Raw genomic sequence first — 21,648 nt, 5'->3', positions numbered from 1 at the left:
ATGGGGTGTTGCATTAGCAAATGCAAACGCAAGAGAAAGCACAAGAAAGAAGAGTGCAACAACCATATAGAGGACAAACTGGTAATTTCACAAGCTCCAATCTCTCCTATTCCTCTTCCTCTTCCTCTATCCTCATCAACTAAACAACAACAACAACAACCTCTCTCTCCTCGTTCTCCCACTTCTTCTTCTTCAATTTCTTCATTTTCTTGCACCACAAGCAACATTAGCAACTCATGTTCATTGTCATCGTTGTCATCATCATCCTCAATCATAACCTCGAAGGAGAGATTGTTCTCCAACGAGTTCTTGTGGTCTTGTGTCAAGGAAAATCCACATGTGATCCACATTGATCCAAGCAAGGGAAGTCTTGAAAAGCTTCAAAAATTAGAGAAACCAACAACACAAAATGTAGTGCCAATGAAGCATGTTGGCTCAACTCCACAAAAGAGGGCTCGTGCAATTTCGCCTACTCTTTCACGACAAAAGAGCTTTAGGAGGGAACCAGAGAGGACCAATTCAACGTACTCTGTTTCGAGTAGGACTTTGACGTCCCCATCTCCAAGTCGAAGATTTAGTAGTGGTGATAACTACACGGGAGGATTGAGAATTGCGCCTAAGGAAAGTTGTTGCAAGCGCTCGGTTATGTCAAAGAGAAAGGAAAATCTTAGGCCGTTAAGTCCTAACAACAATTTGAGTAGAAATCAACCATGTTTGATGAATAGAGAGGCACATACATACCGGATTGGTTCTAAGATCGATGAAATTGCAGTTGGAGAAGTGTTGGATAAGCAAGATACCGGTGATATCCACATGGAGGACATTGATAATCCTCTCATTGCCTTGGACTGTTTCATCTTTCTGTGATTTTGGGTGTGAATGAGTTAATATATATTGTAATGTTCATAAGTTTTTTTTTTTTTTTTTTTTTTTTTTTGCATATCTACATTGTTGAACAGGTTTGACAGTGATCACCTAGATCAAATTCTTGCATTTTTTTAATTGTTATTGTGGATTGAGATTTTATGTGTAATTCCATTTTGTAGCTTCATTTTCGGTGCATGCCATCCATTTTGTTTTTTGTCCGCGCGTTGGTTTCTCACCAATGAGGTGGTTGGAGCTACGTCTAGCTCCAAGCTCCTCCTTATTGATGTATTCGGTTGTGATCATCAATAAAGTTTCTCTTTGCCAATCAAAAAATAAATTAATTAAAAGAAACATATGTTCTAAATTTAAGCTCTCAAATTGTGAGAATAAAACATTCACAAGAAGTCACACAGAGACTCGGGTAAAGGAAAAAAGCAGAGTTTTATTGCCGCACCTAGTAAATCATCTTACTGGGCCACAAACCGTATAACAATATTATTGAACTTGAAAACAAATTTTGAAACAAATATAAAATATAAAAATGCCACTTTGGCGGGATCGCTATTGTATTTAGCACATGCAACTAGTCTTTTAAACTCCTAAGGTTCCGTTTGATTAAAAAAAAAATTTAGTAGAAAATGAAAGTAAAAGAAAATGAATTGAAAGAAAAGAAATAGAAAATAAAATACGTTTTCTTGCAAGTATTTGATTAAGATTAAAAAAATTTAAGAAAAAAATACAAAAATTTAAAAGTTTAGTTATAGATAACTCACACATTCAATTTTTCTTATATTTCTTATGTTTTTTCTTTTTTTTTTTTCTTTTTGCAAGAAATAAAAAAAATAGTTACAATATACTAATATAGGTTATACAAGAAAATTAATTTTCTTATTCTTTCCACCACTTTCAAGCTAAACAAACTCATAGAAATTATTATTTTTTTCTCTTTCTTTCACTTTCTACCTATTTCATCCTAAACAAACTGAGCCTAAGTTACCATTAGAGAATGAGTAAAGTCTTGTGAAGGTTTGCAAAAATGTTTCCTACAAACATCGCGGCATTTCACTTATGAAAACGACTTTTTGAGCTTTTCATGCTTGGCCTTGTACTTGAAGTTGTAGCAGTTGATGCCAGTGAAAATGCCATCGTCCTTATCGTAGATAATTTGCTCCCCGCTAGTAAGGGTGTCGCGTTGGGAGTAAAAGAAGGGAATGTTGCATGAACCTCTTTTCGCCAGGCAACTCTCTTTCACCTTGGTCTTTTTCGGACAAGTGACCTTGTACACAATATCCACTTCAATCATCAACGATTGAGTTTCTCCCCACATGTATGCTCTAGTAAACTCAGCTGAAATTTCGACATGTCCATCTGCAATGAATGGAATGCTGGTTTCTATGGTGGTTTTGATGCCCAATGTCAATGAAATGCTAGTGTTCCAAGTACTGCACTTAGCCCATCATGACCCATACCTAAGGGTTAAGCTTTGTTATAGCCAAAAACCATAGTTATCCAAGGCCAAGTACAAAACAATTAAATGAATAAGCGCACGTGAAAATAATTAATTAAGTAGGATATCAAAATATACATCGGAGTTTCTATTTATTTGTAACAAAAAGGTCATTAATCAAATAGGTCAATTTTCACAAATATTACAAAAGTGCATTGTACATATACTTCATGGTTCCAATCCCGAAACAAACCATATACCTCTCTCTCTTTAATTGTTATCTCCTAAAATTGATAAACAACTTATAAACACATTGTAGAGTAAGAAATATTATAATGGTTATAAAATCGTTATGGATAACTATTTAGGCTAAAACTAATATGATGATAAACATTTCAAACAAACCATATACATACAATACCATACCAATCATATAACCATATACACAAGCAGTATATATCAAAAGGTCAGTAGATCCATGACAATACAGATGCCTAGACTCAAGAGGTAACTCGTACGAATGCTAGAGGTGGCTTCCATAATAGTGTAGCACGTAACTACACACAGCACTTTGCTCCACATTAGAGAGTCACCAAAGTGACAATTAGATGGTTATGATAATGACAAACAGAGGGCCAATAATTATTAAAGTCCCTCAAGGTGTGAGACCTCCGTGGTAGTAGGTACGTAAATATTTACTCAGAAGGCCTACAGGAAATACGGTTTTTAGTGACATTTGTAAAACGTTGCTAAATCTTCGAAGTGACAATTAATTATACGCCGTAGATACAGTTGTCGCTATATGTTGGCAACGTTTAAAAAATGCCATTGTAGACCTTATTCCGACGTTTAGAAATCTTATATGCATACAGAATACAGAAAAATCATTGGCAAGAATACAAAAATAAAATATTAAGGTTGACAACTATCATATATGCATACAATACACCATCTAAGAAGTTCCAATCATGCATCATAAAGCTTTTGCCAGAAATTATACATACATATTGATAAGTAAATTCCCCTTGAGTATATTTCCAGAAATATACACTCAATTGATGTTCTGTATAAGAGTATTACAACTAGCTGTCAATATTCTCAAGTGATTGGTTCAAACACAATAAAAGGCAAAAAAAAAAAGCACATATAAAATGAGAATTGTCCATTTATGTAAAGAAAAATCAAATCCCAATCGCAATCGCAAAACAATAGCAAGGAACTTACTTCACAGGGGGTTCGTGGTCCTTTCGGATTAACTTATCCATGCTATCATAAGGAAAGATCAAATTTTGCAAGCTAGCCGCTTTAATCCACTGGGGAAGATACCTCTTACCAATCAAAGCATACACTCTCTCCCTCGTTGGACCCTGTGACTCCCTCGGATACCTCTGCAAGAAAAACTTAGCTATTGCCAATTCAAGCACATACTGCCCCAAAAACCACAACCTCGAATGCCCTGATCTCGCATGCCGTGCCCTCGCTCTCTCACAATAAGGATGCTGAAAAGCCAAATACAACAAAATATCAAATTGCTTTGCTGGGTTATCATCCCCAACCTATCTGATGGCTCTAAAGGGTACCCAAGAGCTTGCTTGGCTTCTAAAAGGTACTCTTCAATCGAAGTTTTATCAGCATTGTTAAGTCTAGAAGATGGTAAACAAGAACTCAATAAAGGAAAGGCTTTGAGGGACAATTGGGGACTATTTAGAATCTTTCAGCTAATCTTTTGTCATCTAATGGGGGTCTTAGGACGAATCTCTTCCGGGGTATCCTCTTCTTCGGCGAGACAACTTTCTTGCGCTCAGCGAGCTCTTTGAGGAGCCTTTGGGGGCTGTTTTGGGGGAGTTCTTGTGGGTCCAAAGCAACGGCTAGAATTCGAAATTTTGGGGGAGTGGGTGTTGAGATTTGGGGGGTTTTGAGGTGGGTTTGGAAGGGGAAAGGTGAGAAGGAAGATGAGAAAGAGAGGTCAGGTCTTGGGAGGGGTTTGAATGGTGAACAAAGCTCCATGGATACAGAGAAAGAGGATGTGAAAAGGGCTTGTGGAGAGACTTAGAGGTGAAGAAACTAACATTAAGAATTGGAACTAACTAGAAATGGATTTTTTTGTGGGGGTTTGAAATCGAATCCATTGGCAATGAGGGTTTGAAATCGAATTCATTGGCAATGAAGTGAGGTTTTTGAAGGGTTTTTGGTAGGGGAGGAATTGGTACAAGGTGAATGAAGCAACTGAGAAGAGCGTCTATTCAAAAGACACCTAGGCACCTCCAACTGCCCTAATATATTTTTGGTGAAAAAAATAGAATAAATAATAATTTTTATTTATTAATAAATATTTTTTTCATTTTAAATTTTTTGAGGTCAATAAATAATCAATTTTATGAAAGAAATTTAATTTGTTTTCACAAATTAAAAAATCTCAATTAATTAATTGTTGTAGATAGTTTTTAAAAATATTCAAAAAATAAAGAATTAAAAAATATAAATAAATTTTTAATGATATTTGAAACAATAAAAATGAGTAAACAATTTGAAATGGGTGAAGTCGGTTTAATAAATTCATTTTTTAGAAAAATAATCTCAAATTTTTATTGAGTTCCTCCATTATTAACAATACTAAATTTTAACCTTATTTAAATTTAACAATGCATAATATGTAAAAGTTGTTGCTAATGAAATCTTGTTACACGGTACTAGCAATAATTCATGAATCATGGTAGCAGTTCGAGAGAGAGAGAGAGAGAGAGAGAGCTCTCCTCTTTTGGAGATTTTTGGTGGTACTTTGCTAATATTTTGATGATATTTTAGTAATTTTTTTTTTTTATATTTTTAAAGTGTGGATTAACATTCATAAAATATAGATATGCAATTTTAGGGTGTAAATTTAAACTTTTTATATCCAAAATAGAGATTTGGATTTTTTTTTTCTTTCTGATTTCGGCTTAGATTTTTGGATTTTCTATACCCATAATAATGGTTTCATCTTCTCTCAAGTCTTTTCCACACCATCGTGGGTGAACCTCCTCTTCATCTCCAGTTTCTGGCGGTGTCCAAAATAGGACGGTGGCAGTGGCGAAGTTGGGTAACTAAAAATTGTAATGAACGTAAATATAAAATCATTTTGCTTAGTTGGAATGTGGAATTATCCCAACAATAACCACGGCGAAGATGAGAAGGCCGACAAAAAATGACCACATTTTGACATGAATAAAATCATTGAGATGTCAATTTCTATTTATAGAAGAATGATATCTTGCTACCTGCAAGAAAATTTGTTCCATTGGAAATGTAATCAAAACAAAGATAAAGAAGTGATGAAAGCATTGAACTGTCCTCTTTTTCAACCTTTCACGGTTCAGTATCATCAAAATCCATTTATTAGTATTATGGTTTGCCTAACTGTTTTAGAAGACTCTCTAGAAACAACATTTATATGAATGCATCCGATTTTGTGAATCATCAGACTTATAAAGGTAAAGAATCACCTTATTGCGACGTTTTAGGAACGTCATGCTACAATTGCCGTCAGCGATGCCTTCTGGCGAAATGACGTCAGACAAACGTCTATAGCGGCATTTTTTTCCAAAAACACTACTAAAAGCATTTTTTCTATTTAATGAAATTTTCACCATTCAGCAATAATATTTTATAAATTTCTATTTGTAACAAGTTCGAATTCTCAAAAATATGTTCAACCAAACACTTCAAAACTAAAACTACAAAAAAATCACAACCAAATGCATACACTCTATCATCATCTCAAAATTTAAAATAATAAGAAAAGAATTAATGTAACAAAAAAAAAAAAATACAAATATGGTTGATACACAACATTTTGCAGCATCAATTTCGAACTTCTTCAACTTTGGGAAAAAGTTTCTCAGTTTTTCTTGAGTTCATATAAGTTGCATTCCTGCCCAAAATATATATATATATATATATACACACAAAACAAAGCAAAAAAAAAAAAAAACCCAAAAACAGAATAAGAAGAAGAAGACATTTCACACAACTGATAATGTGCAATCAAATGATATAATTAACAAATAGAGTTATAAATAACAAAACAACGAAGAAAAATAAAAAGAAAAGAAAATAAAAAGATATTTGGTTATATTGATTAACCTCATTAAGCTTGTTTTGGAAAGTAGGTTAAAAGTTGACTTTTTGGCCCTTTCTTAAAATAAAAAAAAAATTAAAAAAAAAACTTGTAAAAAAAATAGAGAAGTAATATGACTCAAAAAAGCCCCCTCCCCCCCCCCCCAAAAAAAAAGGCTTTTAGCTGAGCACTAATATAATCGTATAAATTTAAATTAAATTACCCCACTCACTTCCATGAACCCCACTCACTATCTACTCTGAAAGAAAGACGGGACATATCAAAATTAAATATTTCTTACTAACTTACGATAAATAAGAGGAATTTTAACAACATTAATTGTAGCTATTGTGATTTTTTTTTTAATAAGTAAATGTAACTATTTGTGAAATGAAAATTCCAAGAATACATTAATGTGAAAATTCATAAACATAGCCCTTTTCTTCTTCTTTTTTTCTTTTTTTTTTTCCTTTTTTTTTCGAAATTTTGGAAAATCATGAAGCAGGACATCATGCAATTCTTTAATGATTTTCACAAACATAGTTGGCTTACCTATGGTATTAACAACTCTTCATCACCCTCATTCCCAAGATAGATAGCTCCATAAATCTATCTGACTATAGACCCATTAGCTTGGTGGGTTCTCTATACAAAATTTTGGCAAAAGTGTTAATGCATAGGTTGAAACCAGTGATGCCTTCAATTATTAGTGAGACTCAGACAGCTTTTATTGGTGGCAGGAATATCTTAGATGGGGTGTTTATTGCTAATGAAGTAGTTAATGGATCGAAGAAGGCTAAGAGGTAAGGGTTGATTATCAAGTTGGACTTCAAGAAAGCTTTCGATTCAGTAAACTGGGATTTTTTGTTCTCTATGATGGCAACCTTTGGTTTTGGGCTTAAGTGGATCCCTTGGATGAAAACTTGTGTGTTTTCAGCCCGTATCTCCGTCCTCGTGAATAAATCACCAACTAATGAGTTCTCTCCACGTAAAGGCCTTAGGCAAGGTGACCCATTATCATCTTTCCTATTCAATATAGTGGCTGAAGGGCTCAATATCCTTCTCTCCAGAGCTATTAATCTTGGGCTTTTCAAAGGAGTTCTGGTTGGGCTAATAAGGTTCTAGTATCACATCTTCAATTTGGCGATGACTTTGTTCTCTTCTGTAAAGAAGTATGGACCAAGTGGTAATTATCATAAGAATCCTTAGATGCTTTGAAGTTCTCTCTAGACTCAGAATCAATTACCTCAAAAGTGTGGTATGTGGAGTGGGAGTGGTTGATGAGTCACTGCAAAATTTTGCTAGTCTTTTGAATTGCAAGGTGCTTAGATTACCAATGAAATTTCTAGGGATGCCTTTAGGTGCCAACCCTAGTAGCAAATCTACTTGGAAACTTGTGCGTGATACTATCAAAGCAAGACTATCAGGTTGGATGAGGAAAATGCTATCCTTTGCTGGAAGACTAACTCTGATCAAATCTGTCCTATCAAGTATACCCGTGTACTATCTTTCTCTATTTAAGATGCCTGAAGGTGTGGTCTGTGAAGTGGAGAAGATTGAAGCTGCTTTTCTATGGGGTGGTAATGGTCTAAAAAGAAAAATTCATTTAGTTAGATGTAACAAAGAATGTGGCCCAAGGGGGTCTGGGCATTAGGAGAATCAAGGATGTTAATGCTTGTTTGTTCCTCAAATGGTGGTGGAAATTTGGAAATCAAATCAATATACTTTAGAGGAGAGTCATATGTAGGAAATACAAAGTTGATGAAGATTATTAGCGTCCTCTTGTGAAATTTTCTTATAAACACTCTAGGGTGTGGAAGGACATTCTCTTCATTAGGGTTTATAGTAGAAACATCTTTAACTTTTTCTTGGTCAACAGTCAACTCATGGTGGGAAACGGCAGCAGAATTAGATTTTGGCACGATAAGTGGTGTAGAGTCACCTGCCTCAAGGATGAGTTCCCATCTCTTTCCAATCTATCTACTGATAGGAATGGCTCTCTTCACTAATATTTTGCTAGGAAAACCAGCTCCGGTGATTGGAACTTCATATATAGAAGAGCTTTGTATGCTTGGGAATTGTCTGATGAAATTAGACTGCTTAACTTATTGGCCTCTACTCCTACACTGAGCCCAAATTGTGTTGATAATCTGGTCTGGAATTCTGTTTCTGCTAGTTCTTGTTCCTTCTTTGTCTCTTCTCTATATTCCTTCAGTATTTCTTTTCTTGGGCCTCCTCTTAGCATAACAAAGTTTATTTGGAATAACACATTACTGTCACGACCCAAACCCGGCCCTATGGGTTCAGCATCGTAACCGGCCAGTAATCCGAGATTACCAAAGGCCTGCTTAAAAGTAGCACAGTAAAACAGAGTACAAGGCCTGGCGGAAGTCAAAACAGTAAATAAACAGTGTCCAATGAGCTGTGACGGTCTGTATGCAAAAAGATTTTTCACATATATATACATAACCAGTACGGGACGGTATGCACAATATATACAATCACAATATATACAATCATTCAGACTAGGGACTCCATCCCTTACATGACAGTACAGTAAACATTCAATCTATACAATCCATTCAGTTATTACAAAACAGTAAGACAGTACAGAAGGGGGAATTCTAAAACACCCCTAAGCCTTAGCATGATAGGCTCGGAACCTCGTAGTGAGGCACAAAGGTTGGCTGACAAAACTGGAGTTAGCCTCGACGCTCCTAGCTGCGGTCTGGTGCCTGGACACCTACATATATATATGAGCAGTGAGCTAAAGCCCAGTGAATAACATAATGCGTAAAGAGGTTAAGAATGAATGTCCTTACAGTATGAAAACAATTCATTTAAACAGTATTTCAGTCGTTCAGTCAGTACAGTCATATGTGGTGCATCCATTAGCATAACAGTACAGTAAACAGTAGGTCTTAAAAGACCAAGCAGTAAATGATGGCCATCAGTCAGTAAACAGTAGTGGTTCCAACGAGGGAACCGACAGAGATCTCTGTAACAGTAACAGTAAACAGTAAACAGTAGGTGCTAAGGATGCCACAATACAGTTCAGAATATAAGACATACATTCATTCAATTAACAGTATTCAATTCAGAAACAGTACAGTTCAGTTGTTCAGAAAATAATCATTTTTGAACATATCTTTACACAATCGTTACTCACAGAGTTCTGGGCTACAGTAAGCTAGAGCGTGCCTCCCCAGTCGCCAACCCTACACAGTTAACAGATTGAACACACTAAGCTACACAGCTGGGAAAGATAATAACTTAATCCCTAATTGCCTCGGTGTGTTCTACATCTATATCCTCAATAAGATGTCTTAAACTAAGCCTAAGAATGCTTAGAATGGGATGAGGATGCAAAGATGCACTTTTAAAAGCATTTTCAAAATTTTCAGAAAACAGAGTCCCGCTCAAGCGCAGGTTTCCCCGCTCGAGCGGACATGCAACAAGGTTACACGCTCGAGCGTCAAATCCCTCGCTCGAGCGTACTGTAAAAGTACTGGATGGGTGAAATCTCTGCTCGACGGACGCTCGACGCCCGCTCGAGCTTGAGACACATGCCTCCGCTCGAGCGCCCAATCCTTCGCTCGAGCGGACTGTAAAACGGTGCAAGATACTAGATGCTCGGATTCCACGCTTGAGCGGCACTTCCCCCGCTCGAGCGGAAGTGCAAAATCTGGAAATTCTAGATTGCACCTCCAAGCTCAAAACCAGATGTTAACAACTCAAAACCAATCCTCTTGGGCCCATTTTTTGGAAAACTCTTATAAAGTCATAGTTAAACATGATTCAAAACTAAATTTGAGAAATCAAAGCCCAAGGGTGTTTAATTCAAACCCAGTTCCAAACCAATTGTTCAAGGACAAACCTCAAACGTGACATGCATGATCTTCAAATAACTTTCAAGCTTCAAAACATGCTCTAGTGAGCCAATTGATTCACAAACAAGATGAAAACATGGCCTACACTCAAAACATGGGCATGCATGTAACAATTTGCCATGAACTCAACTCAAAATCCACCAATACTAACATGCATGCATGAATTATGCTCTATTTCAACATGCTAGAACTAATCCATGGCTCAATTCACTAAATTTGACATGAATCATGTAAGAACAAGATCAATTCACGAACAAGAGGGTAATTACTCTACCTTAGGTCCTGAATTGGAAGACTAGGAGCTCAATTAAGCAATCTACACTTCAATTCTCCAAGCAATTCTTCAAGTTTCCAAGCAATTCAAGATGAACAACTCAATCCTCTCACTCTCTCTCTCTCGGTCGACTATGGCAAGGAGAATGGCTGAGCAAATGTGTTATGTGATCAAGTGTAATGAAGCTCACAATGAATCAAGTAGTGGCCACTAAGGCTAGTTTGGTAAATAAGGCCAACTTAAGCAATTGATCAATATTTAATCTAATTTAATCATACCTAATCAATTTTCAGATATATACACCATAAAATCACATTAATTATGAGGATCATAAAACATCAATCAATTCCCGGTTCGGCCGCCGATAAGGCCTTCCATTAGCAGTTTAAACATAAAACGTGAACAGATCAAATAAACAATCAAACAGATAGAATACAAATTAACATACATACTCGGTCAATTCAGTTCCAGTTTTCAGTCAGTCAGTTTAGTACTTTAATCAGTTCAATTATCAGTCATAATCAGTTCAGTTTAACGGTAATCAATGTTTATCGGTAAGCAATGGTGAGGGTCATTACAGTCTCCCCTCCTTATAAAGAGTTTAGTCCTCTAAACTCGAGTTACCTTCGTTCTGGAAGAAAACAGGATTCAGTGGAAATAGTTCAGGATATCTTTTAGCCATGTCATCTTCCCTTTCCCAAGTGGCATACACGCCACCATGGTTTTGCCAGTCGACCTTCACTAACGGGATCTCTTTATTTCTCAACTTATTGATCCGTCTGTTCACAATCTGTATGGGCCGTTCCTCGTAAGTGTAGTCATCACTCAGCACTACACGAGTAGGCTCAATTACATGGAAAGGATCCCGGAGGTAGTCTCTCAACATAGAAATGTGGAAGACGTTATGCATATGCTCCATTTCAGGAGGAAGCACAACTTGATACGCCACCGGATTGATTTTCTCAATAATCTCATATGGTCTGACGTACCTCGGTGCTAACTTGCCTTTGACTCTGAAACGAGTCTGGCCTTTCATCGGTGTCACTTTCACAAATACGTGATCACCCACTTCATACTCTCTGTCTCGTCTTCTGACATCAGCATAACTCTTCTGTCTGCTCTGTGCAGTTTTCAATCTCTGTTGTATTAGTTTCAGTTTCTCGGTTGTTTCATATACGATCTCGGGCCCAAGCAAAGGCCCATCTCCAACTTCTGCCCAGCATATCGGAGATCTACATTTTCTGCCATACAATGCCTCGAAAGGCGCCATACCAATACTTGAATGGTAGCTGTTGTTGTAGGCGAATTCAGCTAATGGCAAATGGCTTTCCCAGTTTCCCTGAAAATCAAGGACACACATTCTCAGTAAATCCTCCAGAGTCTGGATGGTTCTTTCTGACTGGCCATCGGTCTGAGGATGATAAGCACTACTCAGTCTCAATTCATTACCCAATGCGGTCTGTAAGCTTTGCCAAAATCTCGATGTAAACTTCGAATCCCTGTCAGAAACAATGGACACAGGCACTCCATGCAGTCTCACAATTTCATCAATATAGAGTATAGCCAATTTGTCCGCATTATAAATTGTCTTAACAGGTAAGAAGTGAGCAGATTTAGTCAGTCTATCAACAATAACCCAAATTGAGTCTATACCTTTACTAGAGCGAGGTAATCCAACGATAAAGTCCATGGTAATATGTTCCCATTTCCACTCCGGTATCGGTAAGGGCTGCAATAAGCCTACGGGTCGTTGATGTTCGGCTTTGACTTGTTGGCAATGAAGACATTTGGATACAAAATCGGCAATTTCTTTCTTCATTCCCGGCCACCAGAAATTCAGTTTCAGGTCTTGGTACATTTTCGTATTCCCCGGATGGATAGAAAATTTTGAATTGTGGCCCTCTTGCAGAATCCTTCTTTTCAGTTCAGTATCATTCGGTACACACAGTCTTTCCTGAAAATTCAGTACATTATTCTCAAATCTGAATCCCGGTCTCGGTTTAGATTCTCTTTCTTCGATGATCTTTTTCAAGAAATCATCCAGTTGCTGTTTCTCTTTAATCTCTTCAATCAACGCTGGGTGAGCAGAAATAGCAGCTAAGGTTCCACATTGTTCTCGTAAAACAATTTCAATTTCAGATTTTTCAAGGTCACAAAGCAACTCTTTCTGTCCTGTAAGCAAACAGGCTAAGTTTCCAATTGATTTTCGGCTCAATGCATCGGCAACGGTATTGGCTTTTCCCGGATGGTACAATATCTGTAGGTCATAATCTTTAATCAGTTCCAGCCATCTCCGCTGTCTCATGTTCAGCTCTTTCTGTATGAGAAAATATTTCAAACTCTTGTGGTCGGTGTATACTTCACATGTCACCCCGTACAGGTAGTGACGCCAAATTTTTAATGCGAATACTATTGCAGCGAGTTCTAAGTCATGGGTCGGGTAGTTCTTTTCGTGCGGTCTCAATTGTCGGGAAGCATAGGCAATTACTCTCCCATTCTGCATTAAAACACATCCCAAACCCTTATAAGAAACATCACTAAACACAGTATAACCATCCGTACCTGAACGTAAGGTAAGAACCGGTGCAGTCACAAGTCGAGTTTTCAACTCCTGGAAAGCAGATTCCCTTTGGTCGGTCCAGTCAAATGAGATTCCTTTCTGAGTCAGTTGAGTCAATGGTAAGGCAATTTTGGAGAAATCTCTGACAAATCTTCTGTAATATCCAGCCAAACCCAAGAAGCTTCGGACTTCAATCATGTTGGTTGGTCTAGGCCAGTTCACTACAGCTTCGATTTTCTGCGGATCAACAGAAATTCCATCTTTGCTAACAACATGCCCCAAAAACATAACATGGTCAAGCCAAAATTCACATTTAGACAGTTTAGCATACAGTTTATGTTCTCTTAAAATTTGCAGGGCAAGTCTCAGGTGATGTTCATGTTCTTCTATACTCTTGGAGTAAATCAATATGTCATCAATAAATACAACAATAAAATTGTCAAGGTATGGTTTAAAAATTCTATTCATAAGGTCCATAAATGCAGCTGGTGCGTTCGTGACTCCGAAAGGCATAACTAAAAATTCGTAATGTCCATACCTCGTTCTAAAAGCAGTTTTATCAATGTCATCTGATTTAACTTTCAACTGATGGTATCCAGATCTGAGATCAATCTTCGAAAATACTTTAGCACCCTGTAACTGATCAAACAGGTCATCAATACGCGGTAATGGGTATTTATTCTTTACAGTTACCTTATTCAGTTCACGATAGTCGATGCACAGTCTCAGTGAGCCGTCTTTTTTCTTTACAAACAAAACAGGTGCGCCCCACGGTAAAGTACTGGGCCTGATGAACTTTTTGTCTAATAGCTCTTGCAATTGCACCTTCAGTTTGTTCAGTTCAGTTGGAGCCATTCGGTAAGGAGCTTTAGATACTGGCTGCGTTCCGAGAATCACATCAACGGTGAATTCAATCTCTCTATCAGTCAAATCTCCTGGAAGATTATCTGGAAAAACGTCTGGGAATTCTCTGACTATAGGAATACAGTTCACATTAGCATTATCAGCAGTAGATACAGTCAATACAGAACACATATACCCTTTACGCCCCTTTCTAATCAGTTTAACAGCCTTCACAGATGAAATCAAATACGGAGGGGGTACTACTCCAATCCCATTATACACAAATTCAGGTAGGCCAGGTGGACGGAAAACTACTTGTTTCGTTACACAGTCTATGGTGGCATGATATTTCGTTAACCAGTCCATCCCCAATATTACATCAAAATGATCAATGTTCAATGGCAATAAATCGATAAACAGATGTGCATCTCCAACAATAATTTCACAAGCAGGGTACATGTATGCACAGGTCATAGATCCCCCAACGGGTGAGGATACAGCTAACAGATAGTTCATAGGTTCTAAGGGTCTATTCAATTTACGCGAAAAAGCATGCGACACATAAGAATGCGTAGACCCCAAATCAATTAGTACATAAGCATTCTGAGTACAAATAGAGAGCATACCTGACACAACGGTCTCGGTATTCTGGACGTCTCCCGGTACTAGGGCGAACACTCGGCCCTGCCTCATAGGCTCTTTCCCGGTAGCTTTGGGGTTCTGTTTTGGTGTAACAGTTGATGCCGCTACGCTTGGTGTAGCTTTACTACTAGCTTGTGCGGCAGAGGGACAGTCTTTAACCATGTGGCCCACTTTGCCACACCTATAACAGGCTCCTGATATCTTGTAACAGACTCCCTTGTGATTTTTACCACACTCAGGACAGGGCGGTACTGTACGGTTTCCTTGACTAGACGTAGTCGTTGACCCCGTATTCTGTTTCTTGTTCAATGGACTATGCTTGCCTTTCTTAAACTTAAATCCCTGCCTTTTACCACGCCATTCAGACAATGGCGTTTCAGTTTTCAGTGCTTCAATGTTTGATTTGGTCATCAAGGCTCTGTCAAGAACATTTACATAATTTGGTAGCTTCAAAACATTAATCCGATCAAGGATTGCAACATTAAGGCCGCCTTCGAACTTTCTGGCCTTCTTGTAATCAGTGTCCACCATATGCGGTGCATATCTCGCAAGTTCGGTGAACTTTGTTTCATATTCAGCAACGGACATCGTGCCCTATTTCAGCTGTTCAAATTCAGTTACTTTTCTGTCCCTAACACACTGAGGGAAGTACTTTTCAAAGAAGGCTCCTTTGAATTGAGTCCAAGTCAGAATGGTATTTTCATCACGGATAAGCATCCACCACCTTCTAACTTCTTCTTGCAATGTAAAGGTGGCTAATAGTACCTTGTGTGCTTCAGAGCACGGGAAAACTTCAAACAATTTTTCAGTCTCCAGAACCCATGCTTCAGCTTTTAACGGTTCTAGGCCTCCCTTAAAGGACGGTGGTTTCATTTTGCTGAACTTATGGGTGAGAGCAATTATATCCCCATCATTTACATTCACATTTTTAACATTCGTATTCATATTTTGTTCCGGCTGTACCGGAGGAGGTAGGGGCTGCTGGTTCAGTTGTTGATCCAGTCTTGCAGTTATCAGTTCCATCATTTGTTCCAGTCTGGCCATTCTGGTCTCAGAGGATGAGGATTCGGTTTCATTTGCAGTGTTTGCGTTGTCCATTTCACTATAAACAGTTATAATAGTTCTAAACATAATCAGTCATTTGTTTAACAGTTTAACACGTTAGCATATAGTCAATCATAACATAACCACACACTTATCATGCTCATGAGATGCCCTAATTGCTTTTCTAGGACACCCTATAGCTCCTTTGGACACGTGTGTGCAGTATAACTCGTGGTAAGTATCGCTCTGATACCACTCTGTCACGACCCAAACCCGGCCCTATGGGTTCAGTACCATAACCGGCCAGTAATCTGATATTACCAAAGGCCTGCTTAACAGTAGCACAGTAAAACAGAGTACAGGGCCTGGCGGAAGCCAAAACAGTAAATAAACAGTGTCCAATGAGCTGTGACGGTCTGTATGCAAAAAGATTTTTCACATATATATACATAACCAGTACTGGACGGTATGCACAATATATACAATCACAATATATACAATTATTCAGACTAGGGACTCCATCCCTTACATGACAGTACAGTAAACATTCAATCTATGCAATCCATTTGGTTATTACAAAACAGTAAGACAGTACAGAAGGGGAAATTCTAAAACACCCCTAAGTCTTAACATGATAGGCTCGGAACCTCGCAGTGAGGCACAAAGGCTGGCTGACAAAACTGGAGTTAGCCTCGACGCTCCTAGCTGCGGTCTGGTGCCTGGACACCTACATATATATATGAGCAGTGAGCTAAAGCCCAGTGAATAACATAATGCGTAAAGAGGTTAAGAATGAATGTCCTTATAGTATGAAAACAGTTCATTTAAACAGTATTTCAGTCGTTCAGTCAGTACAGCCATATGTGGTGCATCCATTAGCATAACAGTACAGTAAACAGTAGGTCTTAAAAGACCAAGCAGTAAATGATGGCCATCAGTCAGTAAACAGTAGTGGTTCCAACGAGGGAACCGACAGAGATCTCTATAACAGTAACAGTAAACAGTAGGTGCTAAGGATGCCGCAATACAGTTCAGAATATAGAACATACATTCATTCAATTAACAGTATTCAATTCAGAAACAGTACAGTTCAGTTGTTCAGAAAATAATCATTTTTGAACATATCTTTACACAATCGTTACTCACAGAGTTCTGGGCTATAGTAAGCTAGAGCGTGCCTCCCCAGTCGCCAACCCTACACAGTTAACAGATTGAACACACTAAGCTACACAGCTGGGAAAGATAATAACTTAATCCCTAATTGCCTCGGTGTGTTCTACATCTATATCCTCAATAAGATGTCTTAAACTAGGCCTAAGAATGCCTAGAATGGGATGAGGATGCAAAGATGCACTTTTAAAAGCATTTTCAGAATTTTCAGAAAACAGAGTTCCGCTCGAGCGGACATGCAACAAGGTTACACGCTCGAGCGTCAAATCCCTCGCTCGAGCGTACTGTAAAAGTATTGGATGGGTGAAATCTCCGCTCGACGGACGCTCGACGCCCGCTCGAGCTTGAGACACATGCCTCCGCTCGAGCGCCCAATCCTCCGCTCAAGCGGACTGTAAAACGGTGCAAGATGCTGGATGCTCGGATTCCACGCTCGAGCGGCACTTCTCCCGCTCGAGCGGAAATGCAAAATCTGGAAATTCCAGATTGCACCTCCAAGCTCAAAACCAGATGTTAACAACTCAAAACCGATCCTCTTGGGCCCATTTTCTGAAAAACTCTTATAAAGTCATAGTTAAACATGATTCAAAACTCAATTTGAGAAATCAAAGCCCAAGGGTGTTTAATTCAAACCCAGTTCCAGACCAATTGTTCAAGGACAAACCTCAAACGTGACATGCATGATCTTCAAATACCTTTCAAGCTTCAAAACATGCTCTAGTGAGCCAATTGATTCACAAACAAGATGAAAACATGGCCTACACTCAAAACATGGGCATGCATGTAACAATTTGCCATGAACTCAACTCAAAATCCACCAATACTAACATGCATGCATGAATTATGCTCTATTTCAACATGCTAGAACTAATCCATGGCTCAATTCACTAAATTTGACATGAATCATGTAAGAACAAGATCAATTCACGAACAAGAGGGTAATTACTCTACCTTAGGTCCTGAATTGGAAGACTAGGAGCTCAATTAAGCAATCTACACTTCAATTCTCCAAGCAATTCTTCAAGTTTCCAAGTAATTCAAGATGAACAACTCAATCCTCTCACTCTCTCTCTCTTGGTCGATTATGGCAAGGAGAATGGTTGAGCAAATGTGTTATGTGATCAAGTGTAATGAAGCTCACAATGAATCAAGTAGTGGCCACTAAGGCTAGTTTGGTAAATAAGGCCAACTTAAGCAATTGATCAATATTTAATCTAATTTAATCATACCTAATCAATTTTCAGATAAATACACCATAAAATCACATTAATTATGAGGATCATAAAATATCAATCAATTCCCGGTTCGGCCGCCGATAAGGTCTTCCATTAGCAGTTTAAACATAAAACGTGAACAGATCAAATAAACAATCAAACAGATAGAATACAAATTAACATACATACTCGGTCAATTCAGTTTCAGTTTTCAGTCAGTCAGTTTAGTACTTTAATCAGTTCAATTATCAGTCATAATCAGTTCGGTTTAACGGTAATCAATGTTTATCGGTAAGCAGTGGTGAGGGTCATTACAATTACCCCCCCTAAAGTCCATTTCTTTGGATGGTTGGCTTGGATAATTAGAGTTAAAACAGCAGACTTCTTATACAATCTTAGCATTCTTGGTTCCAATCTCTCCACCACTTTCATCTTCTGCAAATCTGTCCCTGAAACTGCTCATCATGTTTTGCTTCATTGCTCATTCTCTTAGTCCATTTGGTCTGCTGTGCTATTTGACTGGGGCCTTCAATGGTGCATCCCACAAACTATGGAAGGTTTTCTAAACTGGTAGATGGGTGGGAAATACAAGTGCTTATTCACCAAAATTTGGAGAGGCATTCCCCTTGTTATTCTTTGGTCACTTTGGAAGCATAAGAACGAGTGTGTATTCTTGGTACCTACCCTAATTCGGTGGATCTGTGGGAACTAATCAAGGTTAGATTAGCCTTTTGGCTCAAGGCCTCTATCAAGGACTTCCCATTTTCAATCACTAATGTAGTTTTCAACTGGAGACATATTAGGGGTTGATAATGAGTTTGCATGCTCTGTTTTAATGGCATGTTGTTCTGTTTTGCACTATTAGTCTGCATGTTCTGTTATGTTTGAACTGGAACTGGTTTGCTGATCTGTTTGGTTTAATCTCAAGGCTACTGTTCTGTTTGGTTTAGTCTCAAGGCTGCTGATCTGTTTGGCTTCTGAAAAGCTGTTTTGTTGATCTGTTTGGTTTTGTTGGAGGATTTTTGTGGCCTTATTAGTCTCAAGGCTTAGTGTTGTTCAGTCTCTCTTAGATAATTGCTGATTGCTGAATGTTACTGTTTTGTGTTCATGCTGAAATGTTTAGTCTGTCTTAGTTGCTACTAATGGTTGGATGGTCAAATGGCTGAGTTAGGTTGTTGAGTTGGTTGGTCTGCTTAGATGACTGGCTGCCTTAGATGAATTGGTTAGTCTGTCTTAGCTATGAGATGGGTGGCTGTATGGCTATGATGACTGGCTGATTGCTGGTTGTATGGCTTTGGTTATCCTATCTCTTCGTTGGTCTCTTACCAACTCTAGGGGTGCTAGCAAATGATAGGATGAGCTTTTTGGTGTCAACCTAGTTAGGATCAATTAGCTCATTGAGATGCGTTGTACTTCCATTTTCTTTATTGATGTAATGTGCTTTGTACCTTGTCCTTGTTTATTCCATCCATAAAGTTTCTTTTTGCCGATCAAAAATTAAAAAAATAATAATAATAAAAAAAAGCCAAACAAAGAGATGAGTCACAATCAAATCACCTTGTCCAGACAAACTACAACATATGATTTAAACCATAAGTTACCTGCAGATGTTTTGCTGTAGAAAATTTCCAAATATACAAAACAAAGTATAAGAATTCATTACATTAAATTGTAGAAAATATTAGAAAACTAAACCCTAAATGGATCACATGATCTGACTAAATGTCCAAACTAGAGCATTAAAATGGGTTAAAATTTTGAAAACACATAACTTTAAAAGAAATTACACAAATAGATTAAAAACTACTTTTTATTTATGAGTCATGAGTTCTATGCATTTTTCTACACTTTTTACCCTATGTAGCTAAACCCATGTGAATTTCTGAACTTCATTATATATGGATGCCAACATACAGATTTCAACTAATCAACTTCATAAATTAAGACCAGATCAAATGGAAAGTGTAGCCATGAACAACTTAGGATCTAGAGTGAACTTAGCAAGAGCAAATCAAAAAAGCCATTCAGAGTGATCCAAAGCCATAACACGATGTAGAACAAAACCCTACATGGAAGAAGATCAAAGGATATCGAAAATCTCGAAGAAAAATTACAAAGCAAGTACGCAAAATAAGATTACCAAAATCAAAATCAAATGAGAAGTACTCGAGATTAAAGGAGCCATATCAAAGAGCTAAAATCTAGTCTTCATTTAAGCAAACTGAATGTGAACAAATATAGTACTATCTCTTAGTTGTTTAGGTAGGGCTTTAGATCAATGTATAAATAAATAAAAAATATATGAAGAAGTCATTTATATTACACAAATACATACATATATACATGTGTGTGTGAGAGAGAGATATTTTATTATTTTCTAGCATCATAATAGCACCAACGATCCCATTAATTTATGATGCAAATAGTAAAATATTCATGGATTCCTCTCTAATTGGTCTCAAGTATCACTTCAAAAAGAAAAGACAAGTATAGACAGATAGCCAACCATTGCTTTAGCAATTAAAACCTTACAACAATGTTTTGAAGTGAAACGTTCTTAAGAAACTTCACTTCTTCGTAAAGCTCTTTAATGGGCCTATTGAGCACATTTAAACAAAATCATGAAGATGAAAAAGCATTCCAAAATAGGGGCCACATTTTAATGCTTTAACATTTGAAAATATATTGAAAGGGTTTCCACAATCTAACTAGAAAAAAATCTAAAATAACCTAAAATTTAAATCCAATCAGTTCAAATGTACATAAATATACAAAACAATCTAGGAGTGCACTCATGTAATCTTATCCTTAGCAAGACCAAACTGTTAGATTTATTTTTCTAGTGTGGCCCAATAGCCTACATATTTTCTACATGTTTTAATTTATTTGGACTTCACAAATAGATAAAGCCAATATTTGAGATCAAGTTCAGTAAATAGAATTTTAATATAATCACTCTTCTAAGATAAGAAGGAAACCTTGATGGATTAGAAATTCTTCTGATAGAGTTTATCTGGCCCTCTTCTCTCCTCTATATAAGGATGGGTGACTCCCCTTTCATATCATGAGTATTTTTCCATCACTTTAAGTTTTATAGTCATCCTAATTAAGAGAGACAGAGAGAAGAAGGTGAGCCAAAATCTAAAGGTTCAACTCTAAGGGGTATTTTCTCAACTTCTCTAATTCAATGGCTGACAAAGGTATATTCGTTTTATTCTTGAGTTGTATTAAATTCAAGATCCTGTAAAGTTTAATTCCGTATTATTATTATGGTTACATGTATTATTAAATCTTACACAAACTGCACCCAAAAAAGAAAGAAAAAAAAAAAGACAAAAAAAAAAGAAAAGGAAAAACATAAGTAGATTCAATTTGGAAAGTAGGTTAAAAGTTGACTTTTTAGCTTATATATGTATAATAAATAATAAATAAACGTGCAAAAAAAAAATAGAGAGGTAATATGACCCAAAAAAATTAAAAAGTCAAAGAGCTAACTTTTAACCGTGTTGCCAAAATACTTTATGCAATAATTTGTAGCCAGTTAAAAAAATACGCATTGTTAAACCATAACAAACAAAAAAATGTAAACTTCAAGCAGCAT

At 37.3% G+C, this 21,648-nt stretch overlaps 1 protein-coding gene across 1 annotated transcript; it reads left to right on the top strand.

The window, feature by feature from the left end:
* On the top strand, positions 1 to 867 carry LOC114261445 (uncharacterized). Its single transcript, XM_028201722.2, has one exon. The coding sequence runs from the start codon at positions 1 to 3 to the stop codon at positions 865 to 867; it is 867 nt and encodes a 288-aa protein (XP_028057523.2).
* The last annotated feature ends 20,781 nt before the right edge of the window (positions 868 to 21,648 follow it).

This window comes from Camellia sinensis, chromosome 6 (genome assembly GCF_055761805.1).
Source record: "Camellia sinensis isolate YWXY chromosome 6, ASM5576180v1, whole genome shotgun sequence".
NCBI classification, from domain to species: domain Eukaryota; kingdom Viridiplantae; phylum Streptophyta; class Magnoliopsida; order Ericales; family Theaceae; genus Camellia; species Camellia sinensis.
Note: the sequence above shows the minus strand (reverse complement) of the source record. Positions and strands in the feature narration are given on the sequence as shown.

Excerpts from the sequence above, each read along its gene's own strand:
- LOC114261445 (XM_028201722.2), top strand. The coding sequence starts at position 1 with ATGGGGTGTTGCATTAGCAAATGCAAACGCAAGAGAAAGCACAAGAAA.